This window comes from Pteropus vampyrus, unplaced genomic scaffold, assembly GCF_000151845.1.
Source record: "Pteropus vampyrus isolate Shadow unplaced genomic scaffold, Pvam_2.0 Scaffold97, whole genome shotgun sequence".
NCBI lineage: Eukaryota > Metazoa > Chordata > Mammalia > Chiroptera > Pteropodidae > Pteropus > Pteropus vampyrus.
Genome location: NW_011888878.1, coordinates 6,278,910 through 6,297,358, shown reverse-complemented (window position 1 = coordinate 6,297,358; position 18,449 = coordinate 6,278,910). Strand labels below are relative to the sequence as shown.

Genomic DNA, 18,449 nt, shown 5'->3' with positions numbered 1-18,449 from the left:
CAGTCTGTCCACTGTATTATTGTATATTTTATACTTTCTTTGAGATATAACTCACATGTCATAAAATTCACTCTTTTAAAGTATACAATTGAGTAGTTTTTTAAAAAATAATGCTAAGGCCTAAAATGCAAACATTAACATCAGACCCCTTTGTGTCCCTTTCTTCTTCCAGTGGCAATCACATTTAACTTTTAAGCTGTTTCTTCCAATATTTATAAATACCATGATTTTAAATAATATGTCCTCGCAAAGACCTGTATGTGAATGATTATAGCAGCTTTATTTATTATCCCAAACTGAGAACAAGAAAAATGTTCATCAACTAGCGAATGGATAAACAAACTGTACATCTGTTCAATGGAAATCTATTCAGTAATACAAAGGAAATTGTATCAGTCAGAGTTCAATCAGAGAAGCAGAACAACTAAGATATTTGCAGGCAACGTATATGTTTGTATAGTGATTTGTTTACAGGGATTTGATGTTACACAATTGGAATTGGTTAAGCAATCTCGATGAGGCTGTTGTTTTTACATCCAGTGCTGGAGCTTGGAGTTCACGGGGTAGGCAGTTGGGAGGGGAAGAAAGGTATAACATGCAAGAAACACAGACAAGCTGGAACCTATGAGGATGGACTGACATTCCCATGTCACTTTTCAACCTTGATTGGTGATGTGGGTATCCTGTCGGAAAAGTTGCCCTTAGCTGACATACACTTGTCCCAGGAATCAGAGGAGTTGAAAGAGGATCCAAGGAAAGGTAGAATATTGTAAGCTAGACTGCTGCTTTACTTCTGCTATCCGAACTTCACACTAAAATATGTCTTGTGGCTCACCCTAGTTGGAAGCATACAACGAAGAGGATTCTGGGAAACATAATTCAGCCTAACCAAGTTGACACAGAAACAAACTGATACATGCAATAATATAGATGAATCTTAAAAGTATTATGTTAAGTGAGGAAGCTTGTCACAAAAGGTTACATACTATATGAATTCATTTATATGACATTCTAGAAAAGACAAATCTATAGAAACCAAAATCAGATCATTGGATACCAGCATCTGGTAGGAGGAGAAGACTGGTTGCACAACTCATCAAACTGCACACTTAAAAAGGGTATATTTTAGTTTATAGAAATTATACTTCAGTAAACCGGACAAATATACATAATGCTATAATATACTAAAATAAAGAATACGAAAATAATGGTAGAATCTTGTAATTTATTATCACTCTAAAAGAAAACTGTTTGAATATTCAGTTTGGTAACATCATTAACACAACATAGAGAGGTGAAGTACAGTATTAAATAACCAGTTGAAGAATTTTATTTAATTTTTTCAAAATTATTTGACTATTCTAGCTTCTTGACTTTTTCATGTTAGTAAATTGGAATCTATCAATTTCTACCAAAAAAACTTTGTTGGGATTTTTATTGGAATTGTATTGAAATTGAAGATTTTGTTTTCCTCAGAAAATATATTTGTAGAATACCAAGTAGGCTGAGTTTATGAGCCCTGGCAGTAAACCAGTTGAGTCTAATTCAGAATTACACTAAGAAAATGTTAATGTTACCAGGGATAGTGGCTGCTCTGAATTTCTCAATTTTAAGTTAATTTGTTAGCTTTCTTACATCACTGCCCCATTAATAAACATGTGTTTTTTGAAGATATTAGAAGAATTTCCAATTACGCTGTTTCCCTTCATTGATAATTTCACAGTGTTTTTCTTTTCCTGCTCCTGCTATCCCCAGTTTGAAATAAATACTTAAGATAGGCAACTCAGAATTGGGAAAAATTTCATGTGCTATTTACATGCTTTAAAAATATCCATCTTTAAGAGACATGATTTTTGATGAAGTTACAGTAATAAGAGAGGCAAAACAGGATTATCTAGGAAGCGAATGTATGTTTTAAAAAAAGAACTGCTTCAGCCAATCAGGTAAATAACAGGTAAACTCCATTTTCTTCATCCATCTATTGGCAATCTAGAGATCCCTCTTTCTCTCTCTCTCCTTGTGTCTCTGTATAGCTCTCTCCCTTCATTAAAAGGCTGTTTAATCTATCCTTCAATTTTAGATAAAATTATTGTTATTGAAAGATGTTAAAAATTATCAGGTACAATTTGAAAAGTATTTTGAAGAGGAAAATATACTAACTGCTTCAGTAACTTATCCAGAAATTGAATTAATTCTCTGAGGTAATTTAAAAATATTTCAAATTTTAAATATTTTAAAATTTATTTTCTCCATTTTATATTTCAGTGGAAATAGCAAGCTCACTGCATTTCCTATAACAATTGTTTTAAAGTATAAAACTAGGTGGAAACACTTCTCTTATTCTCCTTTGTAGCCTCAGTTTAAGTGATGTTGATGCCGAATGGCACAAGTTTATTGAATGAAAATTTAGCCATTATCAATTTGAGTAAATATACTAGGACTGACATCCAGTCAGATACCCATCTAACAACTGCGTGCCCTAGAATCTATTTCATCAAATTGGATTAGAAGAAAACTTAGATCATCTACTTCAACCTTCTCATTTTATAGCTAAGAAACTGGCATTGTAAGTAATTTGTCCAAGCTTCTATGATGACTGACTGGAGATCCTAAACTCAATTTATTGTTTTTATGAGGTAATATATATACAAAAGCTTTGCTTTTTTAAATTAATTTCTCATTTAGGTTCATCTTGGTCAGAGAACAGAACTTAAGATGTCCAGTCCCTGCTTTTCTAAATAACTAGTTTATTAAAGACTTTTCATTTATGACCAAGGACAGAAACAGAGACCAATGAGGTAAGAGTCATAGGGAAAAGATGAGCAGTGAAGTGAGTTAGGAAACATAAATAGAAAAGGAGTCAGTCTCAAAAAATAAGGCAGGCCATGAAGGAACCAAAAATATAGAATGGAGAAACTGGTTAATTTTCTCTATGTCCCGATCTATGTGGTTATTCAAGGACCTAGAAACAATGTAAGACCTATAAGATACCACAGAAAGAATCCAATTCAACTTAATCACTTTGCAGATAAGGAAACTAAAGTTCTCCCAGGGCTACACTGCGCAGAAGAATCTAAGCCTCCTCCTCGTCCCGGAAGCTCTTAATTGCATTACTGTTAATATTAATTACTGTTAATATTTATTTTTCATTTGTGAGATAAATTAATTAGCTATATGAAGTCTTATTTTAAGCTTGTAAACTTTCTTAATAGATTTCCATACTTAAAAGATGCATTTCACTGTTTAACCTAATCTTAGTATCAAAATGCCACAGGGACACCTTTCAAGCAAAAGATAATGTTTCAGATTTATGGCTAATCAAATTTTAACTTTTTAAACCTAATTGTTGACTTTGTTTTTAAGAGGAAGAAACAAATGACAAAAACAAAGTAAAAGTTAGGATTTAAAATAATTTTAAAATTCTTCAGAACAGTGTATGTCCCGGAGCTGCTCTGTCTGAATACCCAATTCTGTATATCGATGTCCCACTCTTGGACATCTATAAGATCCTATGTTAAAAAGAGGCTGTTAGTGTGTGAATAATGACCCTCATATATTTAATTCAAGATATTTAATTAACTATAAAAGATAAAATAAGATTCAATAGTTTGTCCTGGGGCTAAGGTTTATATATATCCATCTAAGGGACAAACTTATGAAACTATTAATTCTAATCACTTGCAAGTTACTTTGGGTTTTGTATTTGAATAATTATATCATCTTTGCGTTACAATAGTCTCATTTCTTTCTAATATCATTTATTTTTTTTTCTTGCCTTACTAAACTGACCAGACTCTGCAGGACAATTTTTAATAGAAATATTGATTTCAAGTATTCTTGTCTTATCTCTGATCTTAAAGAAAATACTCTCAATATTTCACCATTAAGTACAAGATTTACTGCAGGTTTTCTTGTCAGTTTAAGGAAGTTTCCTTCTATTCATAGTTTGCTCAGGGTTTGCTTTGCCATGAATAAATATTAAATTATACAAATGCTTTTCTGCGTTATTAAGATCAAATGATTTTTCTCCTTTATTATGAACAGGGCTTAACAAAACCTTTCCCCATTCTCTTAAGAGTTGACCTTTGTTTGACTCACCTAGTAATCTGATAATACATTATGCCGCCTATATTGCTAGGCAAACTGGCTTATAATAAAAATGACCCCTGATTGATAAATCGTGTTGGATTGGGAGAAATTATAAATAGCTTGTAGAGGAGCCATAGCTTTGGGCTTTTCTGAGTAACACTTTTAACTAGGCTTGTCATCTATGAGGAGTCTGGAAGCTATGCCTATGGAATTCTTATAAGAGATCTTGGTTTCTGAGGAGTTGTGGACTTTAAACTGGAGTGTTTGCACTCACCTGACATGAATCTTGTCTCCTGGCATCTGAGGCAGCCCTAGAAGTAAGCCAAAGAAAAGAGGTCAGGGATGGCTGTGTGAACTGCTGCCAAACTGCTGCAAAGACTCCCAAAGAAGAAAGTCTGACAGGGTCCGGTTACGCTCTGGTCCCCGGGCTATATCTTTTTGAGGCTATGTGGTACTGTTATGAGTCTAGTTGCATTAAGACTGCCTTCTCAACATTTGCAAATCCGTTAATGCAGTGAAGCATGATCATTGATTTTCTAATGATAAATCAATCTTTTGTTTCTGGGATAAATCCAACTTGATCATGACCTATTTTATTTGCTAAGTTTTGCTTGCTAACATTTTGTTTAAGATTTTTCACCTATGGTCATAAGTGAAATCAGACTGGTAATTTTCCTGGATCCTATTGTCTGCTCAAGTTTTGCTATTAAGATTATATTAATCTCATAGAATTGCTGAGTGTTACTTCTTCACTGACACTCTGGAATAGTACATTGGCAGTATTTGTCTCTAGACCTGGAATTTTGTTCAAAGATTTTTAATTGCTGACTAAATTTTTTAAAATGTTTATAGGACTGTTTCGGTGTTCTATTTCCACTTGAGTATGAGTTGATAAATTCTCCCGATTAGAAATTTGTCCACTTCATCTAAGCTTTCATCTCTGTTGACATAAAGTAGTTCAGAATATCCTCTTATTATCTCTGAAGATTATGTAACATCTGTAGTAAGGTCTATTTTCAGTTCCAAATTGTTTTGTTTGTCCTTTTTCACTTCTTGCTTAATCTTTTCAGACCTTTAGCAATTATATTAGTCATTTTAGATAACCAATTTTTGGCTTTGTTAACTTTCTCTTTATTTATTTTTACTATTTTCCTCTATTTCTGCTTTTATGCTTATTTCTTCCTATCTTTTAAAAGTTTATTCTTTTGTTCTTTTATTAACTTCCTAATTATTTTTTACCCTTTAAAAATAATGTAAACATTTAAGGTTGTGAATTTTAAAGTGCTATTTAAGCTGCTTTCCGCACATTTAAAATTCAGCATTTTTATTATTGTTCCGTTCTTAATATTTTTCTATTTTCCATTCTAATTTCCTCATGATCATGCATTTTTAAAATCACATTTCTCATTTTCAAACATCAGGTTTTTCTTATCTTTTTCTATTGTTTATTTTTTGTTATTAATTTCTAATTATTAATTGTTGTTGGAGAAGGACGTTTGTACATTCTCAGTTCTTTGAAATTTGTTGGGGTTTGTTTCATAGTACAGTAAATGGGCAAGTTTTGAAATTTTTCCATGCTGAAATTAAAAATGTGCTTTTGGTTCTGTTCTATATATATCCATCAGGTAAATCTAGTTAACTGTGTGGTTCAAATCTTCTATATCTTTATTCTTTTAAATCTGCCAGCTATTGAGAGATATATGTTTTAAATCTCCCATTATGTTAATGAATTTACCAATTTCCATTTACACTATACCAGATTGTTATATATTTTGAAAGATGTTAACTGCATGCAAATTTTAGAATTGTTATCTCTTTGTAACTCTCGAGTAATGCCTTCATTTTTTTCTATTAATAAAGCCACATTAGTTTTGTTAATAGTTTCCTGATATTTTTTTCTATCCTTTTTCTCTCAACTTTTTTGTCATTATGTTTTAGATAACTCTTTCAAATAGCATGTAGTTGGATTTTCACCCAAAAGAGTATTCCCTTATTTCTAACACTTTGCTTCTAGTAGTATGGGAGGCCTCGTGACTCAAGTCTTTGTTCATCCCTCATGCTCTTTCTACCTCCTCGACCGGGGTGGTCGGCCCCTCTTCCGCAGCTCCTGAGGGCTGGTGGCCACACCTATTGCAGGTACAGAGACATTTTAAGCAGCTCTGTGCGAATGATGGGAGTTCTTTTACAGTTCTTCCACCGCTGAGTGAAAATAGATTTTTCAAAGGCAACTGCAGAGTGCATCCTAGCTGACACAGCCTGATTCAGTTAACTTGAACAGGATAGGAGTGTTCATTTCAAGTCTTATAAAGTGACCAATTATGATTTAGGCTAGGAAAACAAGAATTGAACTCTGCAAGTGAAGATAAGAGGGCTTTCCTCTGGGGCAGCAAGGATCTCTCCTAGGGGCTTAAAGGGCACCGGGTTTGGAATTAGGACTTCTGAGCTTGAGTGCCTGCTCTGTCTCATGGGAGATGTGTGCCTGGACAAGTCACTAAATATACCTGAGCTTGTTTCTATTACAAATGGGGCAGTTGAACTAGATCCCTGAGGGATACCGTTCAAGCGCTAACATTTCTGTTTCTGCAGAGAAGAATCATAATCTGTTTACATTACTGAACCCATCCAGCCCCCGAAGTTCTGTGAAGGCTAACTCTTTGAGCATGGTGTAAATTGTTACAAAGACAAACATATAAGTAAATAGCAGAAAATATTCTTTTTATAGTGTCCCACTTTCTATAAAAACAAGTTTAATGGTTGTTATATAATCATTTAAAATATTTTATTAAGCATTGATTTAAAAATGCAAGAGAAGAATATGACACCTTGAAGCAAGCGCTTGAAGGTAAAACAAATACCACTATAAATATCGCACTTATAAAATCTTTTTTACATCTTCACAAAACTCATTTCTAAAATACCCTTGTACAGACATGTATAAATAAACTGCTTCCAAACTGTCAACGCTTGATACAGGTAGTCTCCTATCACCACAGTGAGTCTGCAGGTTCTCCATTAGATATTGCTCCTCTTGGTACAGGCACAGAACTTCCATCAGCAATATCAGAGGTCTCATACCTCCATCATGTGAAGAGTAAATCTTTCCGAATGCTCAATATTTAATATTACAAGATTGTTTTTCTACTGAGAAAAATAGATCTTTCCAAGGCAATGACAGAATGAAGCTTATATTGACACAGTTCACTGTTAACATTGCTTGTTTTCCAAGGCATTCAGGAACTTCTGATTCTTGGTCTTGAACATCATGATAAAGCTGTTTGGCATAATTTTGCCTCGCCCATCTTCGCCTACTTGGCCCATAATAATGTAATTTTGACCTAAAAAAAGAGAACATAAAATTAATTTTTTTCTCTATGTGTGTTTGTTTGAAACAACTTAGACTATAACTTACCTCTAGATAAATGTTCTGTAGGGATACAATTAAATATTTATTCTACTGGTTTAAGACTCTCATCAGCAAAAACCTAAAAACTGAGTAACATGTTCCAGCTCTGCTGACACTGGGAAATTGGCTGGAATAACTAGATCCGGTCATGTCTTGCTCTGCAGCGCTGTAGGTCTGGTGTATTTACTGAGTGTCTACCAAGAATGATGCACTATGCTCATGGGAAAGGCTCTCAACTGCTCCAGGGGCCTCCCGTGAGTGCCCCAGACACGCCATCCTCAGATGGCCTCTCGAAATCCCATAGCGCTTCTGGATTTCTCAGGTATTTGGCAACTAATGATCTACTGTCTTCAGTTGTCTTGAATGTTTTTGCAATATCTCAAGCATATATACTATGTAAGTTTCCTGAGGGCATGATTTCATCATATACTTCTTTGCAGTCCTATAGTCTCTTACAAAAACAGGTACTACAAAGTACTTACATCAGTTACACTATTTTTAAAATATATATAAGTGTGTCTGACTAAGTTTATGCCTGGACTGACTGGTGCCTAAGCTGACACATGTTGGGTTCAACTCTGAAGATTTATACTGCCTCAGAAAAATGCCATAAAGGAAGTGCATATTACTACCTTCTTTATCTTCCTTCCCTCTTCCCCAGAGCATCATAAGAAAAATACGTGTTTCTCTTTTCTCTTGTGTAATCCTTCCTCTGTGGGATAACACTGTCATCACAGTGGTCTTGAGCCTGTAAAAGCTTGGTAGGCTGGACAGGTAAATGCCACCTCAAGTCTGGACTGCTAGCATCATTATTTGCTGTTCCTGGCAGTTCTGGAAAGAAGCGTTATCTTTTAGAGAGCCTTTGCTGTTCCCTCTAAAAAGTCAGTGTGACGCTGCTGGCTTCCTGGCTTTTCTGAACGATCCAGATTCATAGTAAAGCCTTCTTGAAGTGAATATTCTGTATTTCTGTGTCTGTGTGTGTGTGCACACACACATGTGGTTTGGTTTGTTTTGGTTGTGGGAGAGGTTTGTAACGAGACCGAGGAAAGGAATGAGCTGAGATTGGATAATCATGGCATATCACACACGGGAATACCAGGCATTATTTACCATTCTAAAGAGAGAGATCTATCTATATGTGCTATTTGCAGAAAGGCATCTACGTAAATATCATGTGGGGGCAAGTTGCAGTAGATGTGTATAGCATGATTCCATTTCTCTAAGTGAGTACGTGCATGTTTTATATGGACAGAAACTTTCTGGAAGAAACTTTTCATAGGACCACTGGTTTTGAAAATGAAAATGCTTCACATTTTATTTCTGTACTTATTTAAACTTTTTAAAAACTATAGAACAGACATTACTTTTTCTTGAACATACACTACTTCGACAATGTTAACGAGCGTGTTTAAAAACAATGTGCCTCTGGCTCTGGAGCAACTCCCCTTTTTCCAAAATTTCTCTTAATAAACTCATTCCTACATATGGATTTAATGATCCTTTATCTAAAAATGATTCCCAAATCTCTTAATTCTAGCCCCTAATACCTTTCTCTTCTGAACTTCAGCTCTGAATTTCCTTTTTCTTACAATATTGGCACCTTAAGTGCAATGACTGACAATTTTCTCCTGAACTGCTCCTTTGTGTCTGTTCCCTGTTATCCAACTTCAAATGCTTCTTGGACTCGTTCATCATTTCTACTACCTTGTCTTTTTCACAAGTTATAAGAACTGGAATTAGAGCCCAGTTCTGCCTGACTCCAAAGGCCTTCCTTCTATACCAGAAGTGGGCAATATATTAGCCCTGATTTGATTCCCTAGACCAGCCATGGCATAGACAGACCCATGGCTTGCTCTGAGATACTCTCTTGTTCCCTTCTCTGTCCCTGAGTTCCTCTACAAGACGAAAGTTTTCCTTTTTACTTACCCCTTCTCAGGAGAGGGCACTGCTTGCAGACCACAATGACCTTGGCACTCATGTTCTTGCCGGCCTGCTGAATTGCCAGATTTCCCTCTTTGTAGATGTTGATGAGTGAGACTGTGGCATGCAGACTTCCACCTCGAGTGACCGTTGTGATAACGGTGCCGGCCAATACTGCAGAAGAAAACATTTTTGAAGTAATGTAACAGTGAAGGCAAATGTAAGCGAACTGAAAATTTTTTATTTTTCTAAGTTTCAGATGGGAAACATTTTAATGTTAGAGCGAATGCCTTAATAGAGCAATTGATTCTGTACATTTGTCTCCAAAATTCAAGTTGAGAAAAGGAGCCGTGGAGCTGTAATGTTGCCCAGGTGGTTGCCTAGGACAGAAACCCAGATAGCCGCTGCATTGCAGTCTGTCGCTGAGATGGGGACTCTTTGCAACGTCTCACCCAACGTGTGGTACAGGCCTATGAGCTGCTATTTAAGAAGGCCTTGAATCTTTAGAGGTGATACCATACTAGGAGGTTGCATGAGGGGTTTGAGACATGAAGATCAGAGTCTTTGTGTCTCTACAGGTGGGTGCCTACCTTTCTGTGTTTCCCCGACCTCTCTTTTAGCTGTCCACCCTCCTAGAACTTTGGTTCATCTCTTGGGTCCTCATCTCTCTTTAATTATCAGTAATATCTGTCTCTTTACGGGTCTTTGATATTCCCTTTCTTATCCATCTTGTTTATCTCATTTAACAAGTCAAAATATAGAACTGAGGGGTAACTTAAATCATTTTCTTGCTTAAAAAAAACTCTAGCAAAATTCAGTTGCTTTTCATTATGTAACTCCTTTTTCTATTGTGACACTCAGAGGAAAAAGTCTCATTTCTGAGCCATAGAAGGAAAGATGCTGTGTTTCTCGAAGGCATGCTTTTGGCATTTTGGTGGAGATAATTCGGTGTGGTGCAGGACTTGTATCGAATGACTTTTTATGAGTCCTGTCTCTGCCTAGAAAAACCAGTAGTGCCCCCCAGTTATTGTGACAACCGCAAACTACCCCTAGAGGAGTATTATCAGTGCTGGCTGAGAACCAGTAGGCCACTGCTGATAATATGTGGTCGTTTTGCCATACAAGTGACACACATTGGAATAAATCAAGTTTTGTACTTGGCTGTACTACCCTTATTGGGCAAAGTGCGAACTCATTGCTTACACAGTATGCAAAGCTCATAAAATCAGAATTCCTGTCATGCCTTACTTTGATTCCAGGTGATTAGTGTTCACTGCAAAATGTCAGTCTGTAGCTCAGTGGAATCAGGTGGCTCCAAAGGACAGGGAGGGAGATTTCCTTCAGCACCTCCTACAGAAGACTAAACTAAATATGGTTGGTGGCAATGACACCTGATGCTATTTGTTTTCATTTTTATGCCAGTTACTTGAATTTTGGCATGCAAACTCCAGAGGGGTGTCGGGCCCCAGATTTCTCAGTGCCTTCACTTCACTGCTATATAGTCTGACTGAGCTGCAGACAGTTACCACTTTAAGGCACAGAAAAAGCAAGCAAAGTTGCTTCTGGGAGGCCCTTTCTTTTGGGTAACCTATTTAGACTACAGCAATTTTCTTTTCCTCATACTTTTTTTAAATGTTCCTTTTGAAAATAACATAATTAAATTTGGTTATCTTTTGCTCTTGAGTGCTTTTCACAGAAAGTACAACTATTTTTTATTGGAAAAATCTCTTAGAAATTCTAAGTCATTAAGTAATATCTCCTCAGGTTCCAAATTATGAGTCTCCAAATAGATTTCAGGTTTCCAAGTTTTAATTTAGTATTTGGAAGGACACTGAAGAGGACATACCTGAATATCTTGTGAGAGAGACCAGCCTGGATATGTTTCTAATTTACTTAAGTTGAATTACAGATGTTTGAAAAAATACTCAGTACATGAAAAATATGTGAGAAAAGAGGCACGTGGGTTTTTTTTTTTTTTTCAAGAATACTGAGCTAGCCAGAATATGCAGAGTAGCAGTATCATGTACCAGGAGTCAAATTAAGTTTATGTGAAAAAGTACTTTGTCTGTATAAATATTTTTCTCAGTTGTGAAATCTAACACTTTGAACAGCACAAGTCAATATACCTTAGTGTGCAAGAAAATATTTTCTTGGGTAAATGAAGAGTGTAACTGACCCTTTCCCATCACCGTCATGGCGATTCCTTTGAGACTAAGCATGCAGTCTCAAGTTTCTTACTAAAGAGAAAAGGCTGGGTTTTATTTCTTACCAAAGTTACTTGCACAATAATTGCTCTCCAGAGTCCCTGTCCATCTACACTTTTGTTGACACAGGGCCACAGTGGGTTTTAAACCTTAATTAAAAGAAGAAAGACATAAGATTCAGGAAAATGAATTCAAATATAATTGGCATTTAGATATGAATCTATCCTTTTAAAATTCTCATTTATTTCCCCGAGCCACCAATCTGTCATTGCAATGAAATAATTAGAAAGCGTACAAAAGAAATTCTTCGTGCTACCAACTACTGCTCCAATTTCCTCAGTGTAACTCAATACCCTCTGCTGAATTTTAAACCTGAGATCAAAGATAACCCAAATTTAGCCCTATTCTCCTCTTCGTTTACATTTAACACTACAACCCAAAATAGATATAGTCACCCATGTGTCCTGCTTAGGAAAACCCATATTCACAACAAATATGAAATCAGAAAATATAGGTAAACTCTTCACTTCGCACAAGGAATCCTATGATGTTTCTCCTGAGGATGGAGGGAGGTTTTTTTGGTGCAGTTAAAACATGCAATTACCTAAATGTGGATAGTACAGGTTTTTTAGAAATACTGCTCACATGTAACGTGTTACATCTGTAATTAGATGCAACCAATTACTAAACATTTCTGTTGAGCCTGTTACTGCTTCTAAGGATATTAAGAATTGAGAAGCAGAGAAATTTAAAAGTAAAACTAAAAGATAAACACATTGGTTCTCAACTGGGGGTAATTTTGCCACCTGAGTGATATTTAGCAGTGCCTGGAAATATTTTGGTTGTCACAACGAGGAGGTGATACCAGCCTCTAGTGGGCAGGTACCAGGGTTACTGTGAGACACCCGTAATGGACAGGACAGTGCTCAAGAGCGACGAATTATCTGGCTTAAAATGTTAATAGTGCCAAGGTTGAGAAACCTTGGGTTAACGAAATGAAAATATTTAATCCTTATTTATCATCATTAAAAATGAATTGTACTTGGTAAGGATTTGTAATTGTAATATTGCCCTTTTAATATGTTCTGCCGAGCCTTTTGTGAATTTTTTATTTATTTACTTACTCTTAATTTGTATCCCTACTTAACTGCAAAAAAACATCTGAAGTGGATTACAATATTAAAATATATACAATTTAATGTTAAACTACATAAAATGGCTTACACACATAAACATACATACACACACATACACACTTTTTTTTTTTTTTTTTTATGAAAAAGAACTCAGCAACCATTTAGAGGGAACATTGTTCCAGAAGTTAGGGACCTAAATTTACTTAATTAACTAAGTCAAAAAGTAGTGGCATTAGTGGTTCTCCTGGGCCAATGAAAGGGCACCTTTCTAGGCGGACCACTGGAAACCAGCTCCTTCTCAGCCGCAGGACATCAGTTTGGAAGTTGGGTGGGTATCCCACATTGCTCCCTCTTTCCCTAAGTAGATCCCTGCTCTCTTGCCCTTAGATCATCAGCTATACTCCCCTGACCCTCCTCATCCTCCTGTGGTCTCTCTAACACCTACCCTCCTCAGCATGGCACCTAGCTCTCAGCCTCCCTGTGTGTTCCTGAGGCCACCTCACTGTCGACAATCCCTCTCAGTGCTGTGGCCTCATCCTTCCCAGAGACTTTTCCTCTGCTCCATCTCACTCAGTCCTAAGCTCACATGTTCTCCTGCAAAAGTCTTTAGTCACCAATCTTTCAAATTTAGACTTCCTCATATCCAGTATAGCCTCTCCTCTCCTTAGAGTTTAGCTATTTATTTACTTTCATGACTACTTTTTTTTTCCTGTCTTTAGAGGTTCAACACATTGACCTCTCTCATTTTCACCAATCACCTTTACTTCCTTGGCTACTCCACTTAGTTTTCGTGGTCCATTATTTCAGTCATTTTCTTGACAATATCGTAAACTCTCTTTCCTTCTGTCCTTCGACCCTGTTCGAATTCTGTAGGAGCCTGTTTATCTATGTTCACACTCAGCCGAGTGCACAAACAGACCCTCATCAAAGTGACAAGCTGTTTGGTGGATCAACTCACTCTCCAATTTCCACAGCTGTGTTTCAAATTCTTTCTCATTCTCCTAACCACGCGCACCTCCACCCAGTCTTCTACCTCCCTTCTCATTCTCAGTAGGTGGCTTCACTTATTTTCTAGAGAGAACAAAGATCATAGAAGAAAATGTCGAGATCCCCACCAAACGTCTGAGTTGTCTTTATCTGTACCCTCTCTCTTGCTTTCCTCCCCTGAGAGAGAAGGATGTCCCACCTCTAGTCTAAGATCTGTCCTTCTGAGCCCTCTGGAGGCCACACCTCACCTTCATAGAAATCACTTCTTCAATTTATTCTTTTTGTCCATCAATATGTTCTCCTTTATAGGTGATTTCCCATTAGCTTTAACTTGTTCCAGACACTCAAGGCTTCTCTCCTTCCTTAGGGCCAAACTTGTGAAATGAGTTGCTGGAATTTATTGTCTCAGTTTCTTTGCCTTGTTCCACACACCCCCTCAGCCCATTCTGTCTGGCTTCTGCCTACACAACTCCACTCACACGACTTTTGCTAGGGTCTCCAGGAGCCTCCACGTCATGAAATCAAGTGGAAACATTTTAATACTTCCCTTTTTTGAAGTCTCATCAACATTTGAATTACTCACCATTCCCTTCTTAAAACATTTTCATCCATGGCTTCTATGACACCTACTGCTGGCTTCCTTGCCTCTTCTTAGCTGCTGATTTTCAGTCTCCTTTGCCAGCATATCCTCCTCTTTAAAATGCTGGAGATTCTACAGATTTAATTCCAGCCCTTCTCCTTTTTTCATCCCTAATTTCTTCCTAGGTAATCTCACTCTGGATCATGATGTCAGCCATGTATATACTGATGACTCTCAAATTTAAATCTCTCTTCTGGTCTGGGGACCCATGTATAGCTATCTACACGACATCTCCACTTGAGTCTCTTACAGACACCTCAAACTCAACAAGGTCATACCCCTAAACTCAGTGCTTGACTTTGCCAAATGGTAACATTATCTCCTGTGTTTTGCAAGCCAGGGACCTGGGAAACACTCTTGATACTGCTCTGATCTCCCTACTCAAATTAATCATCAAGCCCTGTCAATATCTCCCAAGGTCCCTGGCTTGCACAAAGGTCAATACCTCTTGATGATCTCTTTATCTCTGTTATCGCACACGTAGTTCACATGGACAACCACGAGAATCTGTGGATCCTGTTGACCTCTACAATCCATTCACCTCACAGTAGCCAGAGTGATCTCCATAGTGTGAATCTAATCCTGAACTTGGCTTAAATCCATCAACAGCTTTTCCCACACTTAGAATAAAATTGAAAATACTTAGAGCACAAGGAGAGAGGTGGTAGGGACTAAAGATAAAACTACAGAGAGGCTAGAGATCAAATGTGAAGGGACTTACATACCACTTAAAGGAGCTGGGCTCCTGTGCTATCCAATATGGCAGCCACAAGCCACATGAGGCTTTTAAAATTTAAGTAAGTTAAAATTTCAGTTCCTCAGTATCATTAGCCACATTCCAAGTGTTTGGTAGTGCCTACTGTATTAGATGGCACAGGTGTAGATAATGAATTTAAGGGGGAAAAATGACATGGTCTGCTCTGTGGTGGTGGGGCATGCAGTGGGGAGATAAGACAGAGGAAGTAAAAAATGACCCTAAGAGGTGCTGTGTGTGGGCCATGCCAGGGAAAAAAGGTAGAAAAGCAGGTTTGAGGCAGAAAACTGTGATAAAAACAAGAGTTTCCTAAATTTTCACTGAAATGTTTAGCAGTTGCAAAACTCTAGAAGATAAATTACAAACCCATGTTTGCAATTTCAGTTTAGGACTCAAGATAAAAGCTGGGGAACCACTAAACCCCATGCTTATGACCATATAGATAATTCACTGAAAAGAATAAGGCCACCAGGGTTTACTGAGATGAGCTGGAGAAATACTGCTGTAACATGAGGCAGTATACTTCCAGGCCACAAGATGGCACAATTGGGGAGTGCTCAGAAAAATCAGCCTTTTGGTAAGTGCTTGTACTCAGGATGGCCCTACCCAGGGTACATACGGAAAATAGTTGGCAATACAATTGGTCTTATTTCAGTCCATTTCATATCTTAACCTTAGATCCTTCCCTTCCACTTTTTTCCCTCCTTGCATTTAGATGTTGAGATCTGAGGCCTGAAATCCCAGTGGGTGGAGCTGACAGAATGTAGAGACTAGATACAGACAGTGACCCACTCCTGCCTCTCCACTTCTTAGACCATACCCCAGACCAGAGTTTCCCACTGGCTTCTATGATACAGTGAATATTTTTGTTTGATTTACTCCAATTTGAAAAAATAATATATTTTGTATGACACATTTTGGAGCAAAGGGGGAAAAAAAGCCCAAATACCGGCATATGTGAAAACAGGTTAGCATCAAGCCTTAGAACTTCAACCTAAGATACTACAATTCTATGTAGTAAAAAGAAAACCATAATTTTATAATTGCCAGGAAAGAAAAATTAGTATTATAATGATCTGTGCCTATAATAGGGTTCCTAGTAATTGTTAAGTGGTCATAATTTTCTTAGATGACTTTTAAAAATTATTATTTTTATTCTTACATTTTATACTTTTCTTTCACTAATGGAGTTGCATTATTCTCTGACATAGGTTTTCATCTTATTTAACTTATTTTAGTTTCAAATATCCCCTTCTTATTTTTTCCTACTTCAGAAGAACTTTTCTTATACTCCTTAAGTTTGTGTATGAACTTCGAAACTGAAAAACTTACCTGTAGTTATAGGGAATGTGGTGGTAACAGGTAGTGCTGTAGTTGTAGGTAGTTTTTTTGGCCTGAATTTGTAGTGACCAATAAATCCATCTGCAGTTAAGCTTAAGTCTGAGAAAAACTGAATAAGAAGTTCATTTTTCTCAGATATAATTGGTCTAAAAGAAGAAAAACATGTTTAAGTATATATGTATATATTTCAAAGTTTAAGTGTAGAAATACACTCTAGTTGGTACTAAAATGTAGAATTTTCTAGCTTTCCATTAATTTCTGACAAAAGATTACTATTTGTTTAAACTTAAGAGCTAAAATACTTTTTAAAAAGGTGAAAGCTTTAATCTACTCAATCTTAATGCTTAATAGCTAACATTTACTGTTTGCTCAGTAAGGCACTGTTGAATTCTGTCTACACATCAATCCTATTACTATCCCCTTTTCATAGAACAGGTAACTGAAGTTCAGAGAGTTCAAGTGATTTGCCCAAGACTCTACAGCTAGTATGCAGGGGAGTCAGAATTTGAACCCAAGACCAGATGACTCTAGGGACAAGTATTTTTGAAACAAGTTATTTGAGTTAATTGGTGGTTTGACTAAAGTCCTTTTTTGAGGCATCTTCTCTCAGCCAAACCACTTCTTAGGCATCACGGACATATAAATAATTTTTTCCCACCTATCAGCTACTTTGAGTGGGAGTGTATAGAGGGGAGAGTAGATCTGTACTTGATCCAACCAGTAAGAAATACTGCAAGACCTTTTCTTACCTAAAGTTCTTATCTTCTGAGCCAAGGGATGGAGCAAACCTAAGAGTGGGCTTCATGACTTTTACAGTTCTGGTCACGAAAGTGGCCAAGGTCATTTAAATAATGCTTCTGAGAATCAAGTCTTTAACAAAAATATTCTATCTTGCTTTTGAAAACAAATTCCATTAAATAAATACAAATAGTGTGTATGAAACACAACTGTCAACTACAATTACAAACAAATGTTACTCTTGTTTAAATGATAAAATTACAAAAAGCAGTTATTAGTCTACGGCCATGCTACCCTGAACACTCCCGATCCCGTCTGATCTTGGAAGCTAAGCAGGGTTGGGCCTGGTTAGTACTTGAATGGGAGACCACCTAGGAAGACCAGGTGCTGTAGGCGTAAAAAAAAAAAAAAAAAAAAAAAAAAAGGGCAGTTATTATAAGCACCAGAGGAAACCTAAGTCCCAACCAGATCAGCCTTTTAGGCTATAATGATAGTGATCATTCACTGCCTTTTCTGTGAACTAATCTTCGAAGAATACATTGGAAACTAAATTTTCTCAGAGTATTTTAGTAACAAAGACATATTTTTGTTATGCTGCTACTGAACTTTAGTAAGAATGTAACATATTGGAAACCGAATTTTCTCAAGGAAGAGTATTTTAGTAACAGTCATATTTTTGTTATGCTGCTACTAAGCTTTAGTATGAATGTGACAGAATCAAAGTGACATAAATGTATTGAGGGCCAAGTGTTGTATCTGTAAATTAATGTTACAAATCACTAGAAAGACAAGAAGAAATTTCATTTGAATCCACCCCAGGAAATCCCAAGAATGAACTAAGGATACTGTTTCATGTCTTATAGCTGGTTATGTTGTCTGACTACTTTGTCATCCCACAGTGTTCCTCTTCTTCAATCACTACATTCAATCACCATGTCTTGCCAATTTTGCCTCCTAATATTTCTTGATCCACATCCTCCTCTTCATCTCTGTCACCCCTCCCTACCTTTGCATTTCAAGTACCTAACCTAGTGCCCACCACATGGCTGGGATGTAATAAATGTTTTGAACTGAATTCAGTGTTATTGATACTGCATTGAACCAGACATAGGTGATGTCCCACCAAGCACAACACTTCTCCTTCTATTCATACTTTTAACAGGGGAAAACCTCCCCAAACAGATTTTCTCATTTTCTACACTGCCCCATCCCAGAAATACTCTATGAAAAATTATCC

General features: G+C 36.7%; 1 protein-coding gene and 1 non-coding gene across 3 annotated transcripts in view; one reads left to right on the top strand and one right to left on the bottom strand.

The window, feature by feature from the left end:
- Positions 1–6,843: 6,843 nt before the first annotated feature.
- PCOLCE2 (procollagen C-endopeptidase enhancer 2) overlaps positions 6,844–18,449 on the bottom strand; it is a 61,834-nt gene continuing 50,228 nt past the window's right edge. For both annotated transcript variants that reach the window (XM_011364446.2, XM_023533158.1), the window contains exons 6-9: positions 16,466–16,620; positions 11,682–11,765; positions 9,419–9,586; positions 6,844–7,424 (exon numbers count right to left, since the gene is read on the bottom strand). In XM_011364446.2, coding sequence (XP_011362748.1) covers positions 7,294–7,424; positions 9,419–9,586; positions 11,682–11,765; positions 16,466–16,620 — 538 coding nt within the window. In that variant the 3' untranslated portion in view covers positions 6,844–7,293. The remainder of the gene's footprint in view (positions 7,425–9,418; positions 9,587–11,681; positions 11,766–16,465; positions 16,621–18,449) is intronic.
- On the top strand, positions 17,490–17,608 carry LOC111742582. The gene has a single exon (XR_002781389.1). It is a non-coding gene; the product is annotated as a 5S ribosomal RNA (ribosomal RNA).